Here is a 21,883-nt window from a genome sequence, read left to right on the forward strand (position 1 = left end):
TAAGTCAAGTACTGACTTTTTTCCCCTATGCTGCTCCGTCAAGTTTAAGCATTTGGAATTCAAAAATTGTTTTAAACCCTTTACAGAATTGGAAGAAGTAGCTTTTCAGACCGTGAAGTGAGTAACTGACCAGTTGTGAATATCTCATATCTTAAGCTACCTTTTTTATCCGTCTTGCGCGGATCTTCCAAGAGCCGAACTGCCAACGCTCCCAAGTTCTAGGCTGCAGAAGCACTTCCGGTCCTCGGCCCGGAGGCGAGCGGATAAGGAGCCTGCCACGCATGCGCGCCCAGGAGCAGCTTCTGCTGATCGCCCCGCCTCCTTACGTCCCCTCCAACCTCGCTAGAACGGCAACCGGCGGGAGTTTTTCAAAATGGGAGCGCGGAGGCGCCGCCCAGGCCTCGGAAGGTGCCCGGGACACCTTTCGGTGGCTGTGGTGTCGTCGCCGGGAGCGGCGGCCTAGAGAGCCGAGCCTGATGGACGCCAAGACACGCTGCCTACTTGGAGCGCTGCCTCGAAAGGACTGCGTAAAGGGAGTTAATCCAGGGAGCACGGACCGCGGCCTGGAAATATGGCGACCTGCATCGGGGAGAAGATCGAGGTGAAAAGACTCGGCAGTCCTCAGTAGGGCGGGTGGGAGTCGGAGTGCCGGGACTCGTCGAGACCCTGGCAGGAAGGGGATAGAGCGCAGCTAACGGCTGCAGGTTGGACGCCGAAGTGCTTTGGGAGGGTCCCAACCGCCGGGGGCCCGGCTGTTTGAGGGCGGAGCGGCCCGCCCCTCTGAGACGCGGGGATGGTGGGACAGGTGTGTTGCTCGCGGCCCCGCCCTTCTGTCCCTAGACACCGCGGCTTCAGGTCAGCGATCCCGCCGGAGCTGCCGCGCTAGAGCAGGGCAAGGCTATCTTCCCCTTCTCCAAGGGGATGGCGGTTACCTCCGGCGGGAGTTGCGGCGGGATTCCGTTCAGGGTCTTAGCTCTCGGGGGCAGGCTGGGGGTGGGACGAGGATGCTGAGGCTACGCTGAGGCTGAGGAACCAGACCATTAGGGTGCTCTATCCAGAGACCAGCCTGGAAGCTCAGAGACCCGCAAGGCGTCAACATGCTGTCCACCCCAGACACCTGCTGTATCGAGGTGTGATACCTGCTTGAATTTTGAATGCAAATAATCCTCCCGATCCATTTTAGCCTCTTTTTTCCAGCCCCTTCCTATTTTTTCTTCCTTTCTGCGTCGAAAATCATTACACATATTCTTTAATTTTAACTTTTAAGGATTTTAAAGTTGGAAATCTGCTTGGTAAAGGATCATTTGCTGGTGTCTATAGAGCTGAGTCCATTCACACTGGTTTGGAAGTTGCAATCAAAATGGTAAGAATATGTTAATCAGTTTCTCACTTCTACTTTGCAAGTAACTAGAGAGGTTTGCTACTTGAGATGTTAGAAACTCCTTACCTGCCAGCCTTTTCTTTATGCTGTAAAAAACCCATTGCTTGGGCAGAAGACAGTAGTTCCAACAGTTAAACTTAAGGATCTCTTAGGAGATCCTTAACCATGCTTAAATAAGTGTTCTGTCTTTACTCATGTTCATTAGATTTGGTATCTGTTCTAATTATATGTACTTAGAGTAATTGGTAGCAGTAAAAGAACAAACAATTTGTTTATAATAAGAAGAATACACTGTGCATAGTTCTGTATTACACTGTAAAAAGCTAAAATACTATTCTTGATTGTTAGAAGTCAGTCTAATAGGGGTAACATAAGGAAATTAAGAAACACCTAAACCAGTAGGAAAAGGGAAGATTTGTTTTAAAGCTTTGCTAAATTTTATTTGTTGTTAATGATGGTTGAGCTATTAAATTCTTTAAGTTGGTAGAGTGTATTAGAATGCATTGGGCAAGTTTATTGAACGTCCACCCTGTCAAGCACTTTGCTAGGTGCATGGGGAAAATAGACAACGAAATAAATTGATCTCAAAAAGAAGATAAAAGGACTTCAGAATATTTTATAGTATACTTTCTCTTTTCAAAGTTAACATGACAACTTCACATTTGAAAGTCTATCATCAACATTTAAACCTCTCATGTTATTTTTAGATAGATAAGAAAGCCATGTACAAAGCTGGAATGGTACAGAGAGTCCAAAATGAGGTGAAAATACATTGCCAATTGAAACATCCTTCTATCTTGGAGGTAAGATACAAATTTTATAAAAGTGGCCAAGGGCATTGAATTTTTCTGTATTATAATTTATTATGCCCTTTTACATTTCAGCTGTATAACTATTTTGAAGATAACAATTATGTGTACCTAGTATTAGAAATGTGCCATAATGGAGAAATGAACAGGTATCTAAAAAACAGAAGAAAACCATTCTCAGAAAATGAAGGTAGGCTGTGCTTCTTTTTTTCTTTCTTTCATTTTTCTTAAAAAAAATTGTTTTTGGAAAATACAAATTTTACTCTTTGTAGTTTTGAAGAATGTACTGTTTTATAATATTTAGTAAAACTGTTTCAATTATTACTTTGGGCTATAAAAAGAGATTTTCCCCCCCCAAATTAAGAAAGTTGTTAATTCATATAAATAATTCAGGCATTACAGAAATAAAGTAGAAGAAGAAATTTGCTATCCATCTTTTGCCAAAACAACATTTTAAATTAAGTCATTGGTCACAGTTGAATGTGTATCTTTTCAAATTTAGAAAAAGCTTTTTAGGATGCTGTTGATGACTATAAAGTAGTTTCTAAGTCAAACACAGTACCTGTTGAAACCATTTATTTTAGAAAATGTCAAACACTTAAGACAGTAATATAATGAGCCCCTATGAACTTACCACTGAGCTTCCAAAACTATCAACTCATTGTTTCATCTGTACCCTTCTTATTCCCCCAGTTCCTCAGAGTATATTGAAGCAAATCATAGACATCTTTTTATCTTTAAACAATGCACTTTAAAAAAAAAACAAAAAACGTAAGCACAAAGTCACTATCACACCTAATAATTCCTTACTGTCAAACACATTGTCAGTTTCAGCTTCCCTAGTTTCTTATAAGTAACTTTTTTTACAGTTCAGATCAGGATCAAGTGTAAGGTCCATATATCATCACACAAATGATTGTTTTCAAATTATCTTACCCTGCTAACTGACATTGCAGGCTAAGATTGAAAGCTAAGAAAGGTGGTTGCTGATAGGCTTTTTGTCCATTTGATCTATATTTAACCCATTTGGAAAACAATTTGGTCATATGTGTTAAGAGTTAAGGAAATGTTCATATCCTTAGACTGAAAATAAGAACATAATACATAATAAGAAAATAAATTCATATACATATTGATGATGAGTACTGCATTTTTCATAATACTGTATAATAGTAAGGCCTTCTTAAATAAGACAACTTGCAAAAGATAGGAAGGAAATGAATTACCAATTTGACTAATTAAAATTAAGAATGTGTATGACAAAGGATACTGTCAACAAATTTAAAAGTTAAAGATAGGAAGAAAATATTTGTATAACAAATGGCTGTCCAATTAATATTTAAAATATAAGGCATGCCTTAAAAGAAAAGATAATTGTATAGGAAAATGGACAGGGGATGTAAGCAGACTGTTCACAGAAGAGAAAGTATAATTGGCCAATAAACATACGAAAAGATGCTCAAAATCAGTAGTAATCATAAGAATGCCAACTAAAATAACGAGTACCATATTTTTACCCATTGGATTGAGACTACCTAATTTCAACAAGGATATGCTTGAAAATAACAGCCTTTTGGAGGGCGATTGGCAAGGTATTAAAATACTAAATTTTATCTTTGAACCCAGTGATTCTACTTCTTGAATTTACCATAATGAAGCACCCCATTTATATGCACAAGAAAACAAGCATGTACAAGAATGTTTATTGCTATATTTTTTTATAATCTTGAAATGACCCAAATATTAATCAATAGCAATTTAATAAGATGGCGATCTATGTGTACTGACATAGAAATATCTCCAAGAAATATTGTGAAGTGGCAAAAAAAAAGTAATAAACTATATTTTTATACCATTTTTATATTTTAAAAACATTTATTACAGTGTATTTCTATAGATTTAAGTATACATAAGCACATGGAAGAAAAGTTTAAAAGAATATATATAAACTGTTAATAGTGACTACTTTTTAGGAGGGTTTGGGAGAACATCAAAGGAAATTCAGCTTGCTTTTCTTTTTTCTCTTGTTTACAATTTGAATTATTTATGAATTGTTTATAAATATTTTCTCTTTCTATGGACTTCTGGTTACCCTAGTTAACTCTGGTCACTCCCAGTTCCTAATAAAATTAAGCTTCCCTTAACTGTATTTAGAAAACTCATTAGTTGGAAAGGACAGAGTTTAAAAGGAGTGCCTAGTTGTCTTAATAGGAATTATTAAAGAATATTATGAAATTATCAGAGTGGTATTTTGGCTGGTAAAACTAAGCTACAAACCAGTTTACTAATTGTCATACTGGCATATGTACTTGGGTTTCATAATGTATTCTAAATACTGAATCTTCAGATTTTCTAAATTGTAAGTTTTAATTTTTGCATTCTAATAGCTCGACACTTCATGCACCAGATCATCACAGGAATGCTGTATCTCCATTCTCATGGTATATTACACCGGGACCTCACACTTTCTAACCTCTTACTTACGCATAATATGAACATCAAGATCGCTGATTTTGGGCTGGCCACTCAATTGAAAATGCCACACGAAAAGCACTATACTTTATGTGGAACTCCTAATTACATTTCCCCAGAAATTGCAACTCGAAGTGCACATGGACTTGAATCTGATATTTGGTCCTTGGGCTGTATGTTTTATACGTTACTTATTGGAAGACCACCTTTTGACACTGACACCATCAAGAACACGTTAAATAAAGTTGTATTGGCAGATTATGAAATGCCAACTTTTTTGTCAAGAGAAGCCAAGGACCTTATTCACCAGTTACTTCGTAGAAATCCAGCAGATCGTTTAAGTCTGTCTTCAGTATTAGACCATCCTTTTATGTCCCGAAATTCTTCAACAAAAAGTAAAGATTTAGGAACTGTAGAAGACTCGATTGATAGTGGACATGCCACAATTTCTACTGCAATTACGGCTTCTTCCAGTACCAGTATGAGTGGTAGTTTATTTGACAGAAGAAGACTTTTGATTGACCAGCCACTCCCAAATAAAATGACTATATTTCCAAAGAATAAAAATTCAAGTGATTTTTCTTCAGGAGATGGAAGCAGCCTTTATACTCAGTGGGGAAATCAAGAACAAGAAACCAGTAATAGTGGAAGGGGAAGAGCAATCCAAGAGGCAGAAGAAAGGCCACATTCTCGATACCTTCGTAGAGCCCATTCCTCTGATAGATCTGGCATCTCTATTAGTCAGTCACGAGTGAAAACGTATACAATGGAACGATGTTACTCAGCAGAAATGCTTTCAAAATCCAAAAGATCAGGAGTAGATGAAAATGAAGAAAGATACTCACCCACAAACAGCAATGCTAATATTCTTCACTTCTTTAAAGAAAAGACATCCAATGGTTCTGGATCTTTTGAAAGACCTGATAACAATCAAGCACTGTAAGAATAATTCTATCAAAAAGCATTTTACTTTTCAATAAACATTGTATTAGCACAAACATGAAGCTGCATCTAACTAAGGGTGACCTTTTTTCTAACCTTGTCAGATACTCCTGGGGCACTTTTAACTATGACTTCTGTTTTTTAATAGGAAGAGAATCAGAATGATTTTGAATTGTGGTTAAGAATCTCTTAAAATGAGTGTATCTGCTCATGAATGTATTTGTAGTATGTGTTTAATACTTGGGAATTTCTAGTGTCATTTTAAATTTTATATGAAGCAGGTCTCCAGTGCAATGTATCATATATTAAACATGTCTGATTCCTAAAGTACTCTTAACAGTAACTGTACACACACACACACACACACACACACACACACACACACACAAATAGAGAAAGAGAAGTTGACCCTAAGTGATGAGTAATCATATTGACTGCTTCTCACATGAAGGCAAGTTTTTAGTGACTAGTGTTTTTCTTTTTCTGATCTTTGATTTTTACGTTTAAATTAAAAGAGGACAGTAGCCATATAGAAATGTTGTCACAGTGCCATGGGCATTTTGGCATGGGAATTTAGCTTCATAGACACAATTTAGTTATGCAAATGTTGGGTTCTACAGTTAATGTAAAAATTTTTAGGTATTCATATCAGAAGAGCGCTCCCTTTTTTAGTGTTTTTTTATCTTAAAAGGTTTCTACCTTTTAATTTTTCATTAGTTTATGGGAAATTTTTTTTCTTTGTTTAGCTCCAATCATCTTTGTCCAAAAAATGGAAAAACTCCTTTTCCATTTCCAGACCAGACAGCTCAGACTGAAATGATGCAACAGTGGTTTGGGAATCTGCAAATAAATGGTGAGTTTTTAATGGACTATTTAATAAAAAGTTAATGACTTGGCCACTTACCAAGCATTGCAGTTTTCTATTTGGGTTTTCTTAAGAAAATAGTACATTTTCAATAAACTGTTACAATAATAGTAATAATTACTGTTAACACAGTTTGAGTATTTACTGTATCAGCCACTGTCCTTAATGCTTAACATGTATTATTAACTTATTAATAATTCTCACAAAAACCATATGAGGAAGATACTATTATTAGCCCTGTCTTACAAATGAGGAAATAGTAGTACGCAAAGGTTAATTTGCCAAGCTGCACTGTCCATAAATACAAGAGAGAGGAGTCTAACCCAAGCAGTCTGGCTCAGAGACTTTACTCTTAACCCCTCCTCTCTTGCAGCCTCTCTGTAATAAGTACCTACTATCAGTGCCTATAAAATAATCAAAAGATGGTTGACTTTATTTTTAAGTAGAAGGTGATGTGGACCATCATAGTGTACCAATGGGACCTCACATACACTAAAATACACAGCTACTAAAACCTAAATATTTTTAAACAGCTTTCATCCAAGTCATTATTTATAGATACAGAGTTTGAAAGTTAAACATTTCTCATTATTGAACATGACATTCACAGAAGGTGGGTTGGAAAATAATGATGGAAGAAAGAGAATAAAAAAGAAACATATGGAGAGGAGGAGAGAATTTTTTACTAAGTATCATGTTACCTCAGACAAGTGCGTAATATGGCTGTAATTTAAGCAGAGTTGTTATGTCACCTCAAGAGTCTATTTTTTTCATGTATATTATTTTCAAGGGCCCAAAAGAGAATTAATCTTCTCATGTGTACTTGTTAAAGATGATAATTCAAGTTTATGTTTTTTAAAACTACAGAACTGCCATGTGCTTAATCTTACACTTAACCTTCTATTGTGTTTATAGATACTTTTATTTGGTAAACATGGACATGTCTGAAGTAACTTTGTTTATAATACTCTAGTAGTGCTGCTACAATTTTAAAGTATATTATTTGATGTAGGATATTTTCTGTCATAATGGGAGTTATGGAGGGAGGCACTTAAAAGTTATTTAAGGGGAAAGCTGAGATAAGATTTTTATAGTTTAGCATTGAAAAATTGCCTTACAAAGTTTTATATAGTCTAATCATTTTAAGGGCTTTAAAAAAAATAATGTTCCCATGTGAACGCTAAAACTGTATAAAATTTAAATGGATAAAGTTCAAGAACTGTTTTAGAAATGTGGGTACAAATACATTTATAATATTAAGTATTAATAATAAACCTATTTCATATATTTTAGAGTGTTTTGGTTTTAGTTGCATATTTTGTAAGTAAAGATGAAATAGTCCGTAGCTTAAAGAGAGTGAATTTACATGTTATGTAGAATGATTACCTGGGAACTCCTCTCAAATCTATTATTTGTTGCAGCATTGGCAGTTGCTTTAGTATTAGTAGGTGACCCTAGGTGACTAGTTTTTGCTTTGATTGAAACATTAATTTCATATTAATATCTTTTCTTTCTTAGTCTTAGACTAAAGGTATTCCTTTGCAGTCTGGCTTAAAATGTCCTTTTAAAGTCACTATTTTATTATGCCATATCTTTTTGTTGTTTTCTTTTTTGGCCAAGCCGTGCAGCTTGTGGTATCTTATTTCCCCAACCAGGGATTGAACCTGGGCCCTTGGCAGTGAAAGCGCCAAATCCTAACCACTAGACCACCAGGGAATTCCCTTATGCCGTATCTTAAACTGAAAAATTACAAGCTTTTTTTTAAAACTAGATTTATTTTGTTCCTCAGGAAAAAAGAATGCTATTGTAACCAGCATGACATTGTTTTGTGTAGACTTGACTTCTTAATTATTCACTAAATTGCGTTATTCTATGTATATTATAGCTCATTTAAGAGAAACTACTGAGTGCAACAGCATTAGCCCAAACAGAGATTTCCAGGGCCATCCAGATTTGCAGGACACATCAGGAAATGCCTGGACTGATATAAGAGCCAAAAAGAGCCCTGATGCTTCTGATAATGCGCATTCTGCAAAACAGTTGAATACCATGAAATATATGACTGCATTTCACAGTAAACCTGAGATAATTCAACAAGAATCTATTTTTGGCTTAGATCCTTCTTCTGAACAAAGCAAGACGAGGGGTGTGGAGCCACCATTGGGTTATCAGAAACATACATTACGAAGCATTACATCTCCTTTGACTGCTTACAGGTTAAAACCAATCAGACAGAAAACGAAGAAGGCTGTGGTATGTCTATTATTTTTCTAAATCACTGGATGATATTTTCCTTGAGTATATGGTTTCTGGTATCAAACATAATAATATCTTTTCAGTTCCCTATAATGTCCCTGTATTTTTGATACGTACTTGATAAACTCACTTAAAAGAGACTGGGTATTTATGGAAAAATAGCTATTGTTTCCTTCTGGGTACTTTAAGAATGGTGAATTGATAGTAATTTTTGAATTTTGAATTATTGATAATGAAAAACATTTAAAAGTAATGCTGGCTAAATACTGTGTTAAATATTATCCACAATCCTAATAACTAAGTTAATATTTAATACTATCTTTTGCTTTTGTTTTCATTGTTTCTACATTTAATCTAGTCTCAAAAAGATAAACTAGAAAATATCACTTTTTTTAACATCTGAAACTATTTAAATAAAAGGAGTATGCACAAAATTAAGTATAGCATTTTTTTTAAATATCATGTGTGCATTGGGAATGGTGATTTTGATTTTTTAATTCTGTCTTCATCCTGTTTGTCCCTGTTTTCCCTTTCACCCAGTCTTGCCTTTATTTGGCGTGCTATTGTCTTTTCAAGCCCTTAAATTCTCCACCCTACCTTCTGCTTTCTTTCTGTTCACTGGTTATCATTTCACACTTCATTATACCTTCTTTCCTTTGCTCCTTATGTTTCACAGTTGTGCTGAAATACACCTGTGGTCTAGACAATTGTAGTGAAGCGGCTATTTGATTTTTACTTTAATTTTTGTTTCTGCCATGGTTAAGTACTTTTCTCTTAACTAATATGTATGTCAGAACTGTTCTGGTAAATAAGAGAATTGTTACTGATTTTAGTTTTGTTTTTTTTTTAGGTGAGCATACTTGATTCAGAGGAGGTATGTGTGGAGCTTCTAAAGGAGTATGCATCTCAAGAATATGTGAAAGAAGTTCTTCATATATCTAGTGATGGAAATATGGTAATGTGGATTTCCTTTATTATCTTGCAGCTTCATCACTTAAGCATTTATCATTCCATTCGTTCTATAACGATATTTAAAAAACAATTTTTAGTCGCTTTTCCTGATATGATAGTATCTCTGGAATTCAAAAACTAAAATAGTATACTACATACCTTTAAATAAATTAGTGTGGTGTAAAAAATAATTATAACCAGGAACAAAATCTAAACTTTAGCCTTAAGTTTAAAAAACAAAAAAATTACTTTTAGAGAACATTTAGCATTTTCAATAAAAATAATATACATGTGAGCTCTTTTTATAATTTTAGTAACAAAATATAGTGCTCTAACTTAATGGCATATAATCAGAATTCTTAAAAATTTTTTGCCAGATCACTATTTATTATCCAAATGACGGAAGAGGTTTTCCTCTTGCAGATAGACCGCCCTCACCTACTGACAACATCAGTAGGTACAGTTTTGACAATTTACCAGGTATGTAAATTTACCAGGGAATAAGTTTAGATAATGGATTTATATATACATAAACTCTATACTGTGGGTATCATAAATTGTAAATATTTTGGCTTCAGTTGGGATGCAGGTTATGTTCTTATAACTTTATATCTGGTGAGATGTGCTATACCTTACTAATCCAATATTTAGTCATATTCTGTGTTATAATGGTATTTTATTGTTTACTTAAGTAAAAACTAACTCTAGAATATTAGTCATGTGTCACACAAATTTAATTTGTACACTTGTATAGTTACAATTTGTCTAGAATCATGTTAAAAATTCAACATGAAGTATCTGGTTTTTGACTTTTGAAATCATTACTGTGCTACATAATGATCACTTGTAATTGTGGTTAACCAAATTTGGCTCCCGGTTTAGCTTCTGGATATTATGAATTGGGAAATTACCTACTGAGTAGTAAGACTTCCCTAAGGTAACTTAGAAGCAAATAAGAGAACCTATCTAATCTAACTCTGTTAGAAATTAAGACACATAGACAAGACTATCAAAATTATAAATGACCATAGTTACAGGGAACTGCTAAAATTTACTACTCTATGTTTTACTAATATAAAAAGTGCTACATTTCTTTTCCTAAAGTCATTTGGTTCTGATATCTCAGGTAGAACTCTTTTCATTTCATTTATTAAAACTTTCCTGGAGTCATTATCTTACTTTTAATAAGGAGTCAGTGATTCAAAGTAAGAGATTTTTAAAATAATCATGAGACTGGGACTTCCCTGGCGGTCCAGTGGTTAAGACTTCACCTTCCAACGCAGGGGGTGCGGGTTCTATCTCCTGGTCGAGGAGCTAAGATCTCACATGCCTCATGGCCAAAAAACCAAAACAGAACAGAAGCAATGTTGCAACGAATTCAATAAAGACTTTAAAAATGGTCCACATCAAAAAAATCTTTAATAAATAATCATGATACTAATCATCAGATTTTGTTATATACTTCTTAGGAATTTTATTATACTGTCTTTAGTTTTCATTAAAATAGTAGGCTTACATCTCTAAAATATTTTTATTTGGGTAATGGAACTGTTAACTTTGGGTAATGGGATTCTTAACTTTCAACTTGAATTTTTGAGGAAGAGTAGAAATAAATGTTAGACTGTTATGGAATTTATGTCAACACTTTATTCCCTAATGTTAGGTAACTTTTTTGTTTTCTCTCCTTAGAAAAGTACTGGCGAAAATATCAATATGCTTCCAGATTTGTGCAGCTTGTAAGATCTAAATCTCCCAAAATCACTTATTTTACAAGATATGCTAAATGTGTTTTGATGGAGAATTCCCCTGGTGCTGATTTTGAGGTTTGGTTTTATGATGGTAAGTGCCATTTAGAAATGGTAATTTTTTTCCCTTTAGTTTGTAACTTAGTAGTTGTGGGGGTTTTTGTTTTTTTGTTTTTTGTAAACTCAACACAATGAGATTTATTTATTTTATTTATGGCTGCGCTGCATGGCTTGCGGGGTCTCAGTTCCCCGACCAGGGATTGAACCCAGGCCACAGCAGTGAAAGCTCTGAATCCTAACCACTAGACCACCAGGGAACTCCCCAACACAGCGAGGTGTGTGTGTGTGTATCCATACATAAAAATTACACAGCACAGTATATGATATGTCAAATGTTAATCAAAATTTATATATACTTGCTTGTAAACAATTTATTTTCTAATACGTATATTAATTCTCTTTCCCCTTTTGGCTCCAGTTTAACAACATTCTGATTGATATTATAAAAAAATAACATGAAATAAATAATATTCTGTTTCTTACTAGAAATTTAAACGGACACATACCAAATTTTTAGGATAATAAATATCACAAAAGGATAAGGTTGAACCAGAGAATTTTATTTTCTAAATCTATAAAGATGTTTACTTTTTAATCTGTAAAGTTTCCTTCTTTAAGGGACACATAGTACATACACTCACACAGTACACATAATTATAGCTGTCTTTCACTTATGTTTTTGTATGAGAGTAGTGGTTTTTTAAAAATATAAAAGTATCAAACTTAAGCCAGTTATATATGGAAAAGAAAAATGGCCTATATTTTTTGAATACTACTTTGAGAGCCTCATTTTATTAATGGCCAATAAGTGAATATAAATGTTACCTTGATCTGGGAGTCATTATGTACTGGGTATGATAATGAATATAAATCTAGTAATATTTAAAGAAATAATAAAGGGTTTTCTGCTTAATTTTTAAGGAGCAAAGATACACAAAACAGAAGATTTAATTCAGGTGATCGAAAAGACTGGCAAATCTTACACCTTAAAAGGTGAAAGTGAAGTTAATAGCTTGAAAGAGGAAATAAAAATATATATGAACCATGCTAATGAGGTATGTACCGACTTTTAGTAGGTTTTTTCTTACCAATTAATAATAATACAAATGACATAGATGAAGTAATGACAGAAAGCACTCTTTTGAAATAGGGCCACCGTATTTGTTTAGCACTGGAATCCATAATTTCAGAAGAGGAAAAGAAAAGTGGAAGTGCTCCCTTTTTCCCAATAATTGTAGGAAGGTAAATGTTTGAAAATTTATTAAATATGGCTAAAATGTGTAGAAATGTTTTTTTTAAAAAACAGTTTAATGTTTACATTATGAACATTCTTTTGTTTTCTATAAATTGAAAGCTTTAAAAGAATGTATTTGACATATCTTTCTCCTTCAGAAAACCTAGTAGTACTAGTTCACCTAAGGCCTTAACACCTCCTCCTTCTGTGGATCCAAACTACCCAATGAGAGAGACACCATCTCTGAATAGAATGATCATAAATAGTGCAACTTCTCCAAAACAGGCACCAATACTTAATCCTTCTGTAAGTAAATATATGTCACTTCTGTACTTTAAACTCTTCAATGATTGCCTAATGTCCTTGATATCAAACTAAAACACCCTACTGTGGCCTTACTATCACCTACCTACTTTTCCAGTCTCATCCTGAGCTACCCCACACTCTCTGTGCCTAGTTCCTTGATTAAGCCAAACTCTCAGGGCCTTTTCACATGCTCTTCACTTGACCTGGAACTCTTTTCCTGAACGTCTTAATGGCTAATTCTTTCTCATCTTTCAGGACTCAGTTTAAATATTACCTCAGCAAGGCCTAACCTGACTCCTCTGGGAAAAAGCTAAATATATTAACATATATATTGTTTTATTTTTACTAGTAAAATATCATTAACTGCCTTAATATCCATGATAGAATCATGGTTAAACAAACTTATATTTTTACTCAATGAACTATCATGCCAATAAAAACTATATAGCAATGTAATAAAATGCAAGATTAAAGAAATAGATCTGTTTGTGTATATGGGTATGTGTGTATTCACACACACAAACATACATACTATAATTGAAGCTATGAAAAATTATACCTTGGGAAAAAAAGACAAAAGAAATCTACCAAAATCAAAACAGTAGTTCTGTGATTTTTTTCCCTATTTTATACTTTTCCAATTTTCTGTAATGTGATTGTATTTTTTTTAATTTTTGTCTTTTAAAAATTAATTTAAGATAATGAAAATCTGGTCATCATCTACTTTTGCTGAAGTTGGCTTATTAGAATGCTAAGGAATAATATCTTTCTTTCTTTTATTGTTTGTAGATGGTTACAAATGAAGGACTTGGCCTTGCAGGTGCAGCTTCTGGAACTAACAGCTCTCCTAGTAGTCTAAAAGATTGTCTCCCTAAATCAGCACAACTTTTCAAGTCTGTTTTTGTGAAAAATGTCGGTTGGGCTACACAGGTGAGAAGTTAGATTTCTCTTTGCAAGACAGTTTTTACACTTTTTGCATTGATTATATCATTAATAATTTTCACATTTTTTTATTTGTATACAGATGGAAAGCTCTAGATATTGTTGGTAACAAATTGCCTGCTAGGGCCTAGGTGACCTGTTCTTGCCATTTTTTTTTTAATTAATTTATTTTTGGCTGTGTTGGGTCTTCATTTCTGTGTGAGGGCTTTCTCTAGTTGTGGCAAGCGGGGGCCACTCTTCATCGCGATGCGTGGGCCTCTCACTATCGCGGCCTCTCTTGTTGCGGAGCACAGACTCCAGACGCACAGGCTCAGTAGTTGTGGCTCACGGGCCTAGTTGCTCCACGGCATGTGGGATCTTCCCAGACCAGGGCTCGAACCCGTGTCCCCAGCAGTGGCAGGCAGATATTCAACCACTGCGCCACCAGGAGAGCCCTTGCCATTTGTTTTTAAAGTAGAGGTCATGATGATGGCTAAACATTAGGATTTGAGAATGCCCAGGGCATCGTGGGAAAGTATTTGTAATCTATATTAATAGAGTAATTTTTATTTGGCAGAAAAGAATTTTTGCATTTAAAAATTAGGTCTACATTGAGTTTCAAACTTAAAGAATTTTATGTAGGTGTAAACTTAGATTTGTATATTTTCTGAAAGCTTGAACTTTGGAGATGTTTGAGCACAGCACATGTAATTTTTACTTACCAGTGAAGTAAAATATAGCCTAGTTCTTTATGGGGGGTAGGAAATATTGGGAAGGGAACTCAGCATTTGTTGAGTACATGCCATGTGGTACCATGTTTTCCACATACATTGTCTCATTTCCCAGAATAAAACCTAGTAAAGTTGATGCTATCTCCTTTCATAGATAGTAAAATTATGGCTCATAATGGATGGTTGACTTGCACATTCCTACTAGTTAGTTTGCAGAATCTGGATGTAAACCCAGGTCTATTTGATTCCAGTGTCCATGTCTTCTCTGTACTCTGTTTGGAGTGGCACATTGTAAACATCAGTGACTAAAGAAACCAATTTCAAAAGCAAAGATGTAACATTCTCAAGCAGAATAGAAATTCTTTTGGCCTAAGAACAAAGAATAGAGGGAAATTCTAATTTAAGAAAGTGTTGCTTGGTTATTTCCTAAATCTCTTCTTGGTTAGAAATACTATGGGAAAGGAAAAAAAAAAAAGGTTGCTCAGATATCCTAGTGGAAACGAATGGGAAACAGGATTTATGTAGAATAATTTTAATTTATGATGCCCTATCCATTAAAGGAATAATCTGAAAAAGATACTAATATTCTCAAATGTTACTACCATCACAGCCCCAAATTTGTAGTTACCTGAAGGGTTGTTTTGTTTTCTTTTTAAACTATATGAAAATCCTTTTAAACATGAGTACCTTTTAAGAACTTCATATCCTCTGTAGTAATTTTGCTTGCTTATTACTTTTCTAGTTAACTAGTGGAGCTGTGTGGGTTCAGTTTAATGATGGGTCCCAGTTGGTCGTGCAAGCAGGAGTATCTTCTATTAGTTATACATCTCCAGATGGTCAAGCAACTAGGTAAGTTCTTAAAATACTGGTTGAGATTCAGCTCTTTGCTCTAATTTTGTTTTATCTATATGATGAAATAAATGACTTAATAAAGTTACTGTTTTCATGTTGACAAAGTTCATATTATTATTTAAACTGTTAAATATTCATAGCAGCTCATATAGTCTAATGCATATTTTATGAGTATTTACAGGAATGCAGGGTAATTGGTATGGATTATCCACTCCAAGTGGTTAGACTCCTTTAGCCTTCTTATTCCTTCAGTCTAACTAGGTTGGCCCTTTTCATAAGTAATGGACTTCTAAGTTCAAATATACTTAGACAATTTACATAAAAGAACATAGAAACAAGGAAGCTTTCTTTTAAAAGGTAACCAGATTATTTTTCCCAAGTGAAAGGCTGTATCCCCTGATCTAATGTAAAGTGATTAATGTTAAAAGACTTTTTTGAATGTATATATTCATTCTAAATGAGGATGTATGCCAGGCTAATAAGTATGCTAACAAGGAGGATCTGGGAATAGTAACAATAAGCAGTAGTTTGGTCTCCATATTTCAAACCATAACTTACTGAAAAGAGGTAGGGTGCCGACAGTGCCAGTACAAACACGCTACTTTATGAAAAGTGCATATTGTAGAGAAAATACTTGGTACAAATATAACTTGTGGATATCTACCAACTGCTTTTGTGTGTATATATGCAGTACCATCATTTAAAGAACTCATAAAGTGAGAGGTTTTGTTAAATCAGCTCTTTCAAATGATCCAGAAAGTGGAAAGGTACAGATATAAAATGGGTAGAACCCATGTTCAGAAGATAAAAGTTCAGATTTTACTTGATATGGTCATTTGGAAATTTTTAATATTTAATAGAAATGTATTTATAATGTGTTTAGCTTAGTATTTTCTTTAAATTAGGGTCTTCAATTTAATGAAGAATCCAGATTTTCAGCTTGCTTTAGAAATTATAAAGTCTGTTCAAGTTTTTTGACCTAATTTTCTTTTTATTATTTAAATACATTTAGAAATTGGTCTATTTTAAAAGGAAACAGGGACTTCCCTGGCGGTCCAGTGGTTAAGACTTCACCTTCCAATGCAGGGAGCTGTAGGTTCAATCCCTGGTCGGGGAGCTGGGATCTCACATACCTCGCAGCCAAAGAATAAAAACATAAAACAGAAGCAGTGTTGTAGCAAATTCAATAAAGACTTTTAAAAAATGGTCCTCTTTAAAAAATAAGTAAAGGAAACAAATTGAGTATGCTTAATTTAAGTATCTAATAATTTTGTATGATCTCTCTGAAGTGCCTTTGCCATTGAAGAATTACTGAAAAATATAATGTGACTTTTGGTACTCTTACAAACCAAGTGACTAAGTTATAATTTTATCTTTTTCTCTTTTGCTTCACTTAGGTATGGAGAAAATGAAAAATTACCAGAATACATCAGACAGAAATTACAGTGTCTTTCTTCCATCCTTTTGATGTTTTCTAATCCAACTCCTAGTCTTCATTGATTAAAGCTCCTTTTAGATATATATATGTTTAATAAATAACGTTTTTGTTGGCTTTCAAGTAAAGTGACTTTTTTCATTTTAAAAAACTTCTTCAGAAAGCCTTTCTATAAAAGAGAATTTTAATCTATACCATAACAGATGTATTCTAATGAGAGAACAAAGCAGAATGAAACTTGAGTCACTTACAAAATGTGGTCGTAGACTAAAATAGGATACCTAACTTTGCTCTTAGAACATATACTCCTAAAATTACTGTGTTGACATATTTGTATTGAACAATCTTTTAAAGCAAAAATATAAATGGTGTGTGGTATATTTGTGCTTTTATTTTTTTCCCTACTTCTTAGACATGTTAAGAATCATGGACAAAACGTGCTGGAGTTTCTGAATTTTGAACATGTAAATAATGTGTATTTATGTTACAAGTAACATATGTAAACATGTATATTTGTTTTATATTTATTTTTGTAGCACTAGTTTGTGATGAAACATTTCTGAAAATGCATTTTATTAAAAAATAATAAATACAGTGTTACTTTATCTTTTGATTTATTTAATTAAATACTTAATATAGGGACTTCCCTGGTGGTGCAGTGGTTAAGAACCCACCTGCCAATGCAGGGGACATGGGGTTCAATCCCTGGTCCATGAAGATCCCACATGCTGCGGAGCAATTAAGCCCGTTCACCACAACTACTGAGCCTGCGCTCTAGAGCCCACAAGCCACAACTACTGAGCCCACGTGCTGCAACTGCTGAAGCCTGCACGCCTAGAGCCCGTGCTCTGCAACGAGAGAAGCCACCGCAATGAGAGGCCTGCACACCGCAACGAGTAGTAGCCCCCGCTTGCTGCAACTAGAGAAAGCCTGCGTGCAGCAATGAAGACCCAACGCAGCCAAAAGTTTTTTTTAAAAAAGAAAAATATATAATTTAAAATAATTTACATAGTAAACTCATTTTTAGTTTTTTTGCCTGTTTAAGACCCAATTAAATTTTTTTAATTAATTTTTCAAATGGTAAGTACATTGTTTCTCTACCTTTATCTGAAAATATCTGTATATTTTAATGATAAACATTTTAACACTGAAGACCTCAACAATGCAATTAACTAACATGAGGAAAAAGAATATTTGATAGTGGGACAGCAATTCTTAATGAAATACTCAAGGTAAAATAGGAATAGAATGAAACTACTTAAATATAAAGACTGTTAATGCTTCCTGCTGATTTTTATAATCAGAGAAATATTGGAGCCAATTCCATTAAATAGTCAGGAATACCCAATGTCACAATTATTCAGCATTGTTTTGGAGGCTGTTACCTACAGCAGTGAGAAGAAAAATAATAATTTGTAACATAAGTTGCACAGTTAATAAGAAAAAGACAACCCAATAAAAAAATAGGCAAAAGATATGAACAGATAATTCACAAAGGAGAAAATCCATATAATGAATCAAAATCCATATAATATACTCAACCACAACTGTAGTTGGAGAAATACAAGATTAAAACAAAAATCATTTCCCTTTATGAAAGATTAGTAAAAAATAATAATAGTGGTACAATGAGCAGGGCTTTCTCAGGTGGTGTTGATTACGGTGTAAATGATAAAGCAATTTGGCAATATCTATTAGAATTATTTTAATACATAGGTAATCCAACTTTGAGGAGGAAAATTATGTAAACCCTTCTCTTAGGGATAAAAATATGATTAGAAGAAAGAATTTCCTCTTAAAAATGGAAATAATTCAAGGAAGTCCTAGCTTAATTTTGAAAGCTAAAGACTCAAATACATTTTGCTTTGACAGAATTTAGGTGTATTTTTTTTATCATCTCCTTAATAAGTCTTAATGTGTCTATGTTTCAGGTATTTCTCTTATATATACTATACAGCTGAGTTTTTTCAATCCAATGTAATAAGCTCTGTAGTCTACTTTGTTTACATTTATTATCATTTCTGATTTATTTTCACTGTTTGTCATTACAGTTCTATTGCATTTACTTCCCATCTTATTCTGTGTTTTCTACTAACCATACTTCTTTGCTTTTATTTTCCTTTCCTCCCTTCTTTCACTTTGAATTTCCTTTTCATATGCATATTTAAATTTTCTTTCAGCAGATTTTTCTTGAATTAAAGTTTTTAGAATTTGTTCTGTTTCATTGCTTTTGGTTTTCTTCTTCAAGGACTTCTGCTATATGTATGTTAAATCACCTGTGCCTAATTTTTATATCCATCACTTTCTCCACATCATTTTTTTCTCTTTATTTTAATTTTCCTCCATCTTTAATTTCCCTTAAGAAGTTATCTATGGCATCTTATTTACTCTTGTGTTCCTTCTAATTTGTTCTTCATATCTGAAATTATTTTTTAAGTTTTGTATTCTTTCCTGAGCTCGGCCAGCAATATTTTCATACCTTCCTATTATCTTCTCTAGTTCATTGGGAAATTTTCCCATTTCTCAGTTTTTCAAATTACAATGTTATTTTTTAATCTTTCCATTACTTCATAATTTCTTTCATCTCATTTTATAACACATTCTGTTTTTATCTGTTTTATGGGCATATCTGTCTGGCATGCCTTTGTTGTCTATGACAACATTAGTTCAACTGCACTTTTCCTGTTTCTCCTCAGTACTTATTCCAGTAAATGGCATCTGCATCACTAGCTGTTCATGTCAGAATCCTGGAACTCATTCTTAACACCTTCTTTTACCTCATCTAATCACCAGTTAATCCAAGTCTACCTCTAAAATATATTTTACATGCTTTAAATTCCCAATTCCACTGTCAGTTCCCTAATTCAAGTCACCAGCATCACTCATCTGAACTACTGCAATAGCCTCCTGCTCGTCTCTAAACATCTATGCCTCCTATATGAGTCAGGGTTTTTACTTGCAAACATCAAAATCTAACCTAGTTAGTTTACACAGAGAATATATTTATTAAAGGATATCAGCTCACAGACCTTCGAGGAGGGAAAGAGATTCAGGCTTTGCAGCTAAAAACAATGGCTGAATCATAACGTAGGAGCTTCCCCAGAAGAAGACATCCTAACAACGCTGCTCAGCACAGATCCCACAGCCATGCTGATGAAGCTAGGGGACTAGGTTCTGGGAGCTCTGACGGCTTTCTCGAGAATTTAGCCACTGACCTTGCTCCCTCACTAAAGTAAGTTTTGCTTATGTTGCTCACTTCCTCCTTTTGCTCAGTTCCTTATGAAGTTTCACATTGGAGGAGTGTACTGGCAGAGCCAGAAACACAAGCTCATGGCCTGGCTGCAAAGGTAGAGAGAACAAATGCATTTTGGCTTCTATCTAAAAGGAGAGGCTCAATGTGAGAAATTCTCCAAATGTAGAAGGGTCTGCAGGAAGTGAAGAGTGGTCACATACATGATAAATGTCCTCCACATCCATTCCAATTCATACTTCACACTGCAGCCAGCTCATTCTAAAATACACAGCTGATTATGTTATTAACTTACGTTAAATTAATTGTGGAAATTTAAAAACAGAAGTACAGATATACCAGGATAAGGAACCTCCATGTGTCTCCCACCCAACTTCAACAAATATTTTGCCAATCCTGTTACATCTCTCTTACTGATATCCTTCCCCCACTGGAGTATTTTGAGGCAAATCCCAGAAATCATATAATTTCTATCATAAACTCTTTAGTACCTTTAACAGATAAGGAGCTTTTAAAAGCATAACCAATAACACACATCTCAGAATTTACAGTAATTCCTTAATATTTAATGGTAAGTCCAGTTTCAAATTTCTCCAGTTACCTCAAAAATACCCTTTTACATTTGACTTAAAACAAGATCCAAAATAAGATCTATATAATGCATTTGATTTATATATCTCTGAAGTTTCTTTTCATCTATGACTGCTGATCTCTCAACTTTTATTTTTTCCACGGCATTTTTTTTTTTTAATTTTAAGAAACTGGACCATTTGTCTATAGAATATATCATCTTCTGGGCTTAGATGATTACTTCCTAGAGGTGGCTTTTAGTTGTATCTTTCGTATTTCCTATAAACTGGTAGTTTACATCTACAGGCTTGATTAGATTCTGACTCAATGTTTTTCGGCAGGAACGCTTTCATAGGTGGTGCTGAGTACTTGCTGCATCAAATCAGGAGGCACGTAACGCTTACCCACTTTTAATGATGTTAAGAGTGGTCAGTGCGTTCAGGTGTTGGCTTCATCCATCCTTTGGAAAGTTCCTCAATAATCTTCCACCTCACTAGTTTTATCATTCACTGATGAATGGTGCCCATATCTATAATATTATTTCACTAAAGGATGCTAGATGGGGGTTTTTCTAATTCTATTATTCCCTTGTATTTATTAGCTTGGATTATTCTATAGGAAATAACTTTCCCTCATCAATATTTTATTACCCTGAAGTTTAGATACAGGAAAGGCAGAAGAGAAGCTTAAGTCTTTATTTCCTGGTTTTTAGAGTAAAGAGTTAAAGCCCTAGCAACCTCCAAAGGTGACCAGTGTGTTTCTTACTTTTAATATCATTATGAACTCACAGATTTTCACACATTTGATGTGTTTAAATTGGCTGCAGTTATTATTCTTCTCAATGCTTTAATTGTCCCATTTTTGGCTAGTATAAGTCCCTTTATTTGATTCCTGGGTCCTTTTGGCAAGACAAGCCACAAAATGGAGAATGCCTAAAAATAAAGTCAAACAGAGGTACACAATGAAATATATCACCTCACGCTTGTTAAAATGGCTATCAAAAAGATACAAATAACAACTGTTTGCAAGTATGTAGAGAAAGGGAACCCTCATGTCCTGTTGATAGGAATGTAAATTGGTGTAGCCACCATGGAAAACAGTAT

The 21,883-nt window shown here is 34.3% G+C and overlaps 1 protein-coding gene across 3 annotated transcripts; it reads left to right on the forward strand.

Annotated features, from left to right (window-relative positions):
• Nucleotides 1-335: 335 nt before the first annotated feature.
• PLK4 (polo like kinase 4) lies at nt 336-17,552 on the forward strand. Of its 3 annotated transcripts, none has more exons than XM_065877468.1 (16): nt 336-601; nt 1,268-1,363; nt 2,089-2,184; nt 2,266-2,380; nt 4,578-5,601; nt 6,351-6,457; nt 8,586-8,722; nt 9,576-9,680; nt 10,054-10,156; nt 11,366-11,515; nt 12,403-12,536; nt 12,632-12,723; nt 12,874-13,021; nt 13,811-13,951; nt 15,416-15,522; nt 16,923-17,552. In XM_065877468.1, the coding sequence occupies exons 1-16, from the start codon at nt 572-574 to the stop codon at nt 17,023-17,025; spliced, it is 2,688 nt and encodes an 895-aa protein (XP_065733540.1). In that variant the 5' UTR covers nt 336-571; the 3' UTR covers nt 17,026-17,552. The 3 variants fall into 3 exon arrangements, with proteins under 3 accessions (XP_065733540.1, XP_065733538.1, XP_065733539.1); XM_065877466.1 differs by having other exon boundaries at nt 572-601; nt 8,355-8,722; nt 16,923-17,025; XM_065877467.1 differs by lacking the exon at nt 2,089-2,184 and having other exon boundaries at nt 572-601; nt 8,355-8,722; nt 16,923-17,025.
• The last annotated feature ends 4,331 nt before the right edge of the window (nt 17,553-21,883 follow it).

Source organism: Phocoena phocoena, chromosome 5, assembly GCF_963924675.1.
Source record: "Phocoena phocoena chromosome 5, mPhoPho1.1, whole genome shotgun sequence".
In the NCBI taxonomy this organism is placed as follows: Eukaryota; Metazoa; Chordata; class Mammalia; order Artiodactyla; family Phocoenidae; genus Phocoena; species Phocoena phocoena.

What these genes read in the sequence shown, in the direction of transcription:
- PLK4 (XM_065877466.1), top strand. Translation starts at nt 572, where the DNA reads ATGGCGACCTGCATCGGGGAGAAGATCGAG. An exon ending in CCTGATAACAATCAAGCACT is followed by an intron (nt 5,602 to 6,350) that starts GTAAGAATAATT and finishes TTCTTTGTTTAG; the next exon opens with CTCCAATCATCTTTGTCCAA. An exon ending in ATGTCGGTTGGGCTACACAG is followed by an intron (nt 13,952 to 15,415) that starts GTGAGAAGTTAG and finishes TTACTTTTCTAG; the next exon opens with TTAACTAGTGGAGCTGTGTG.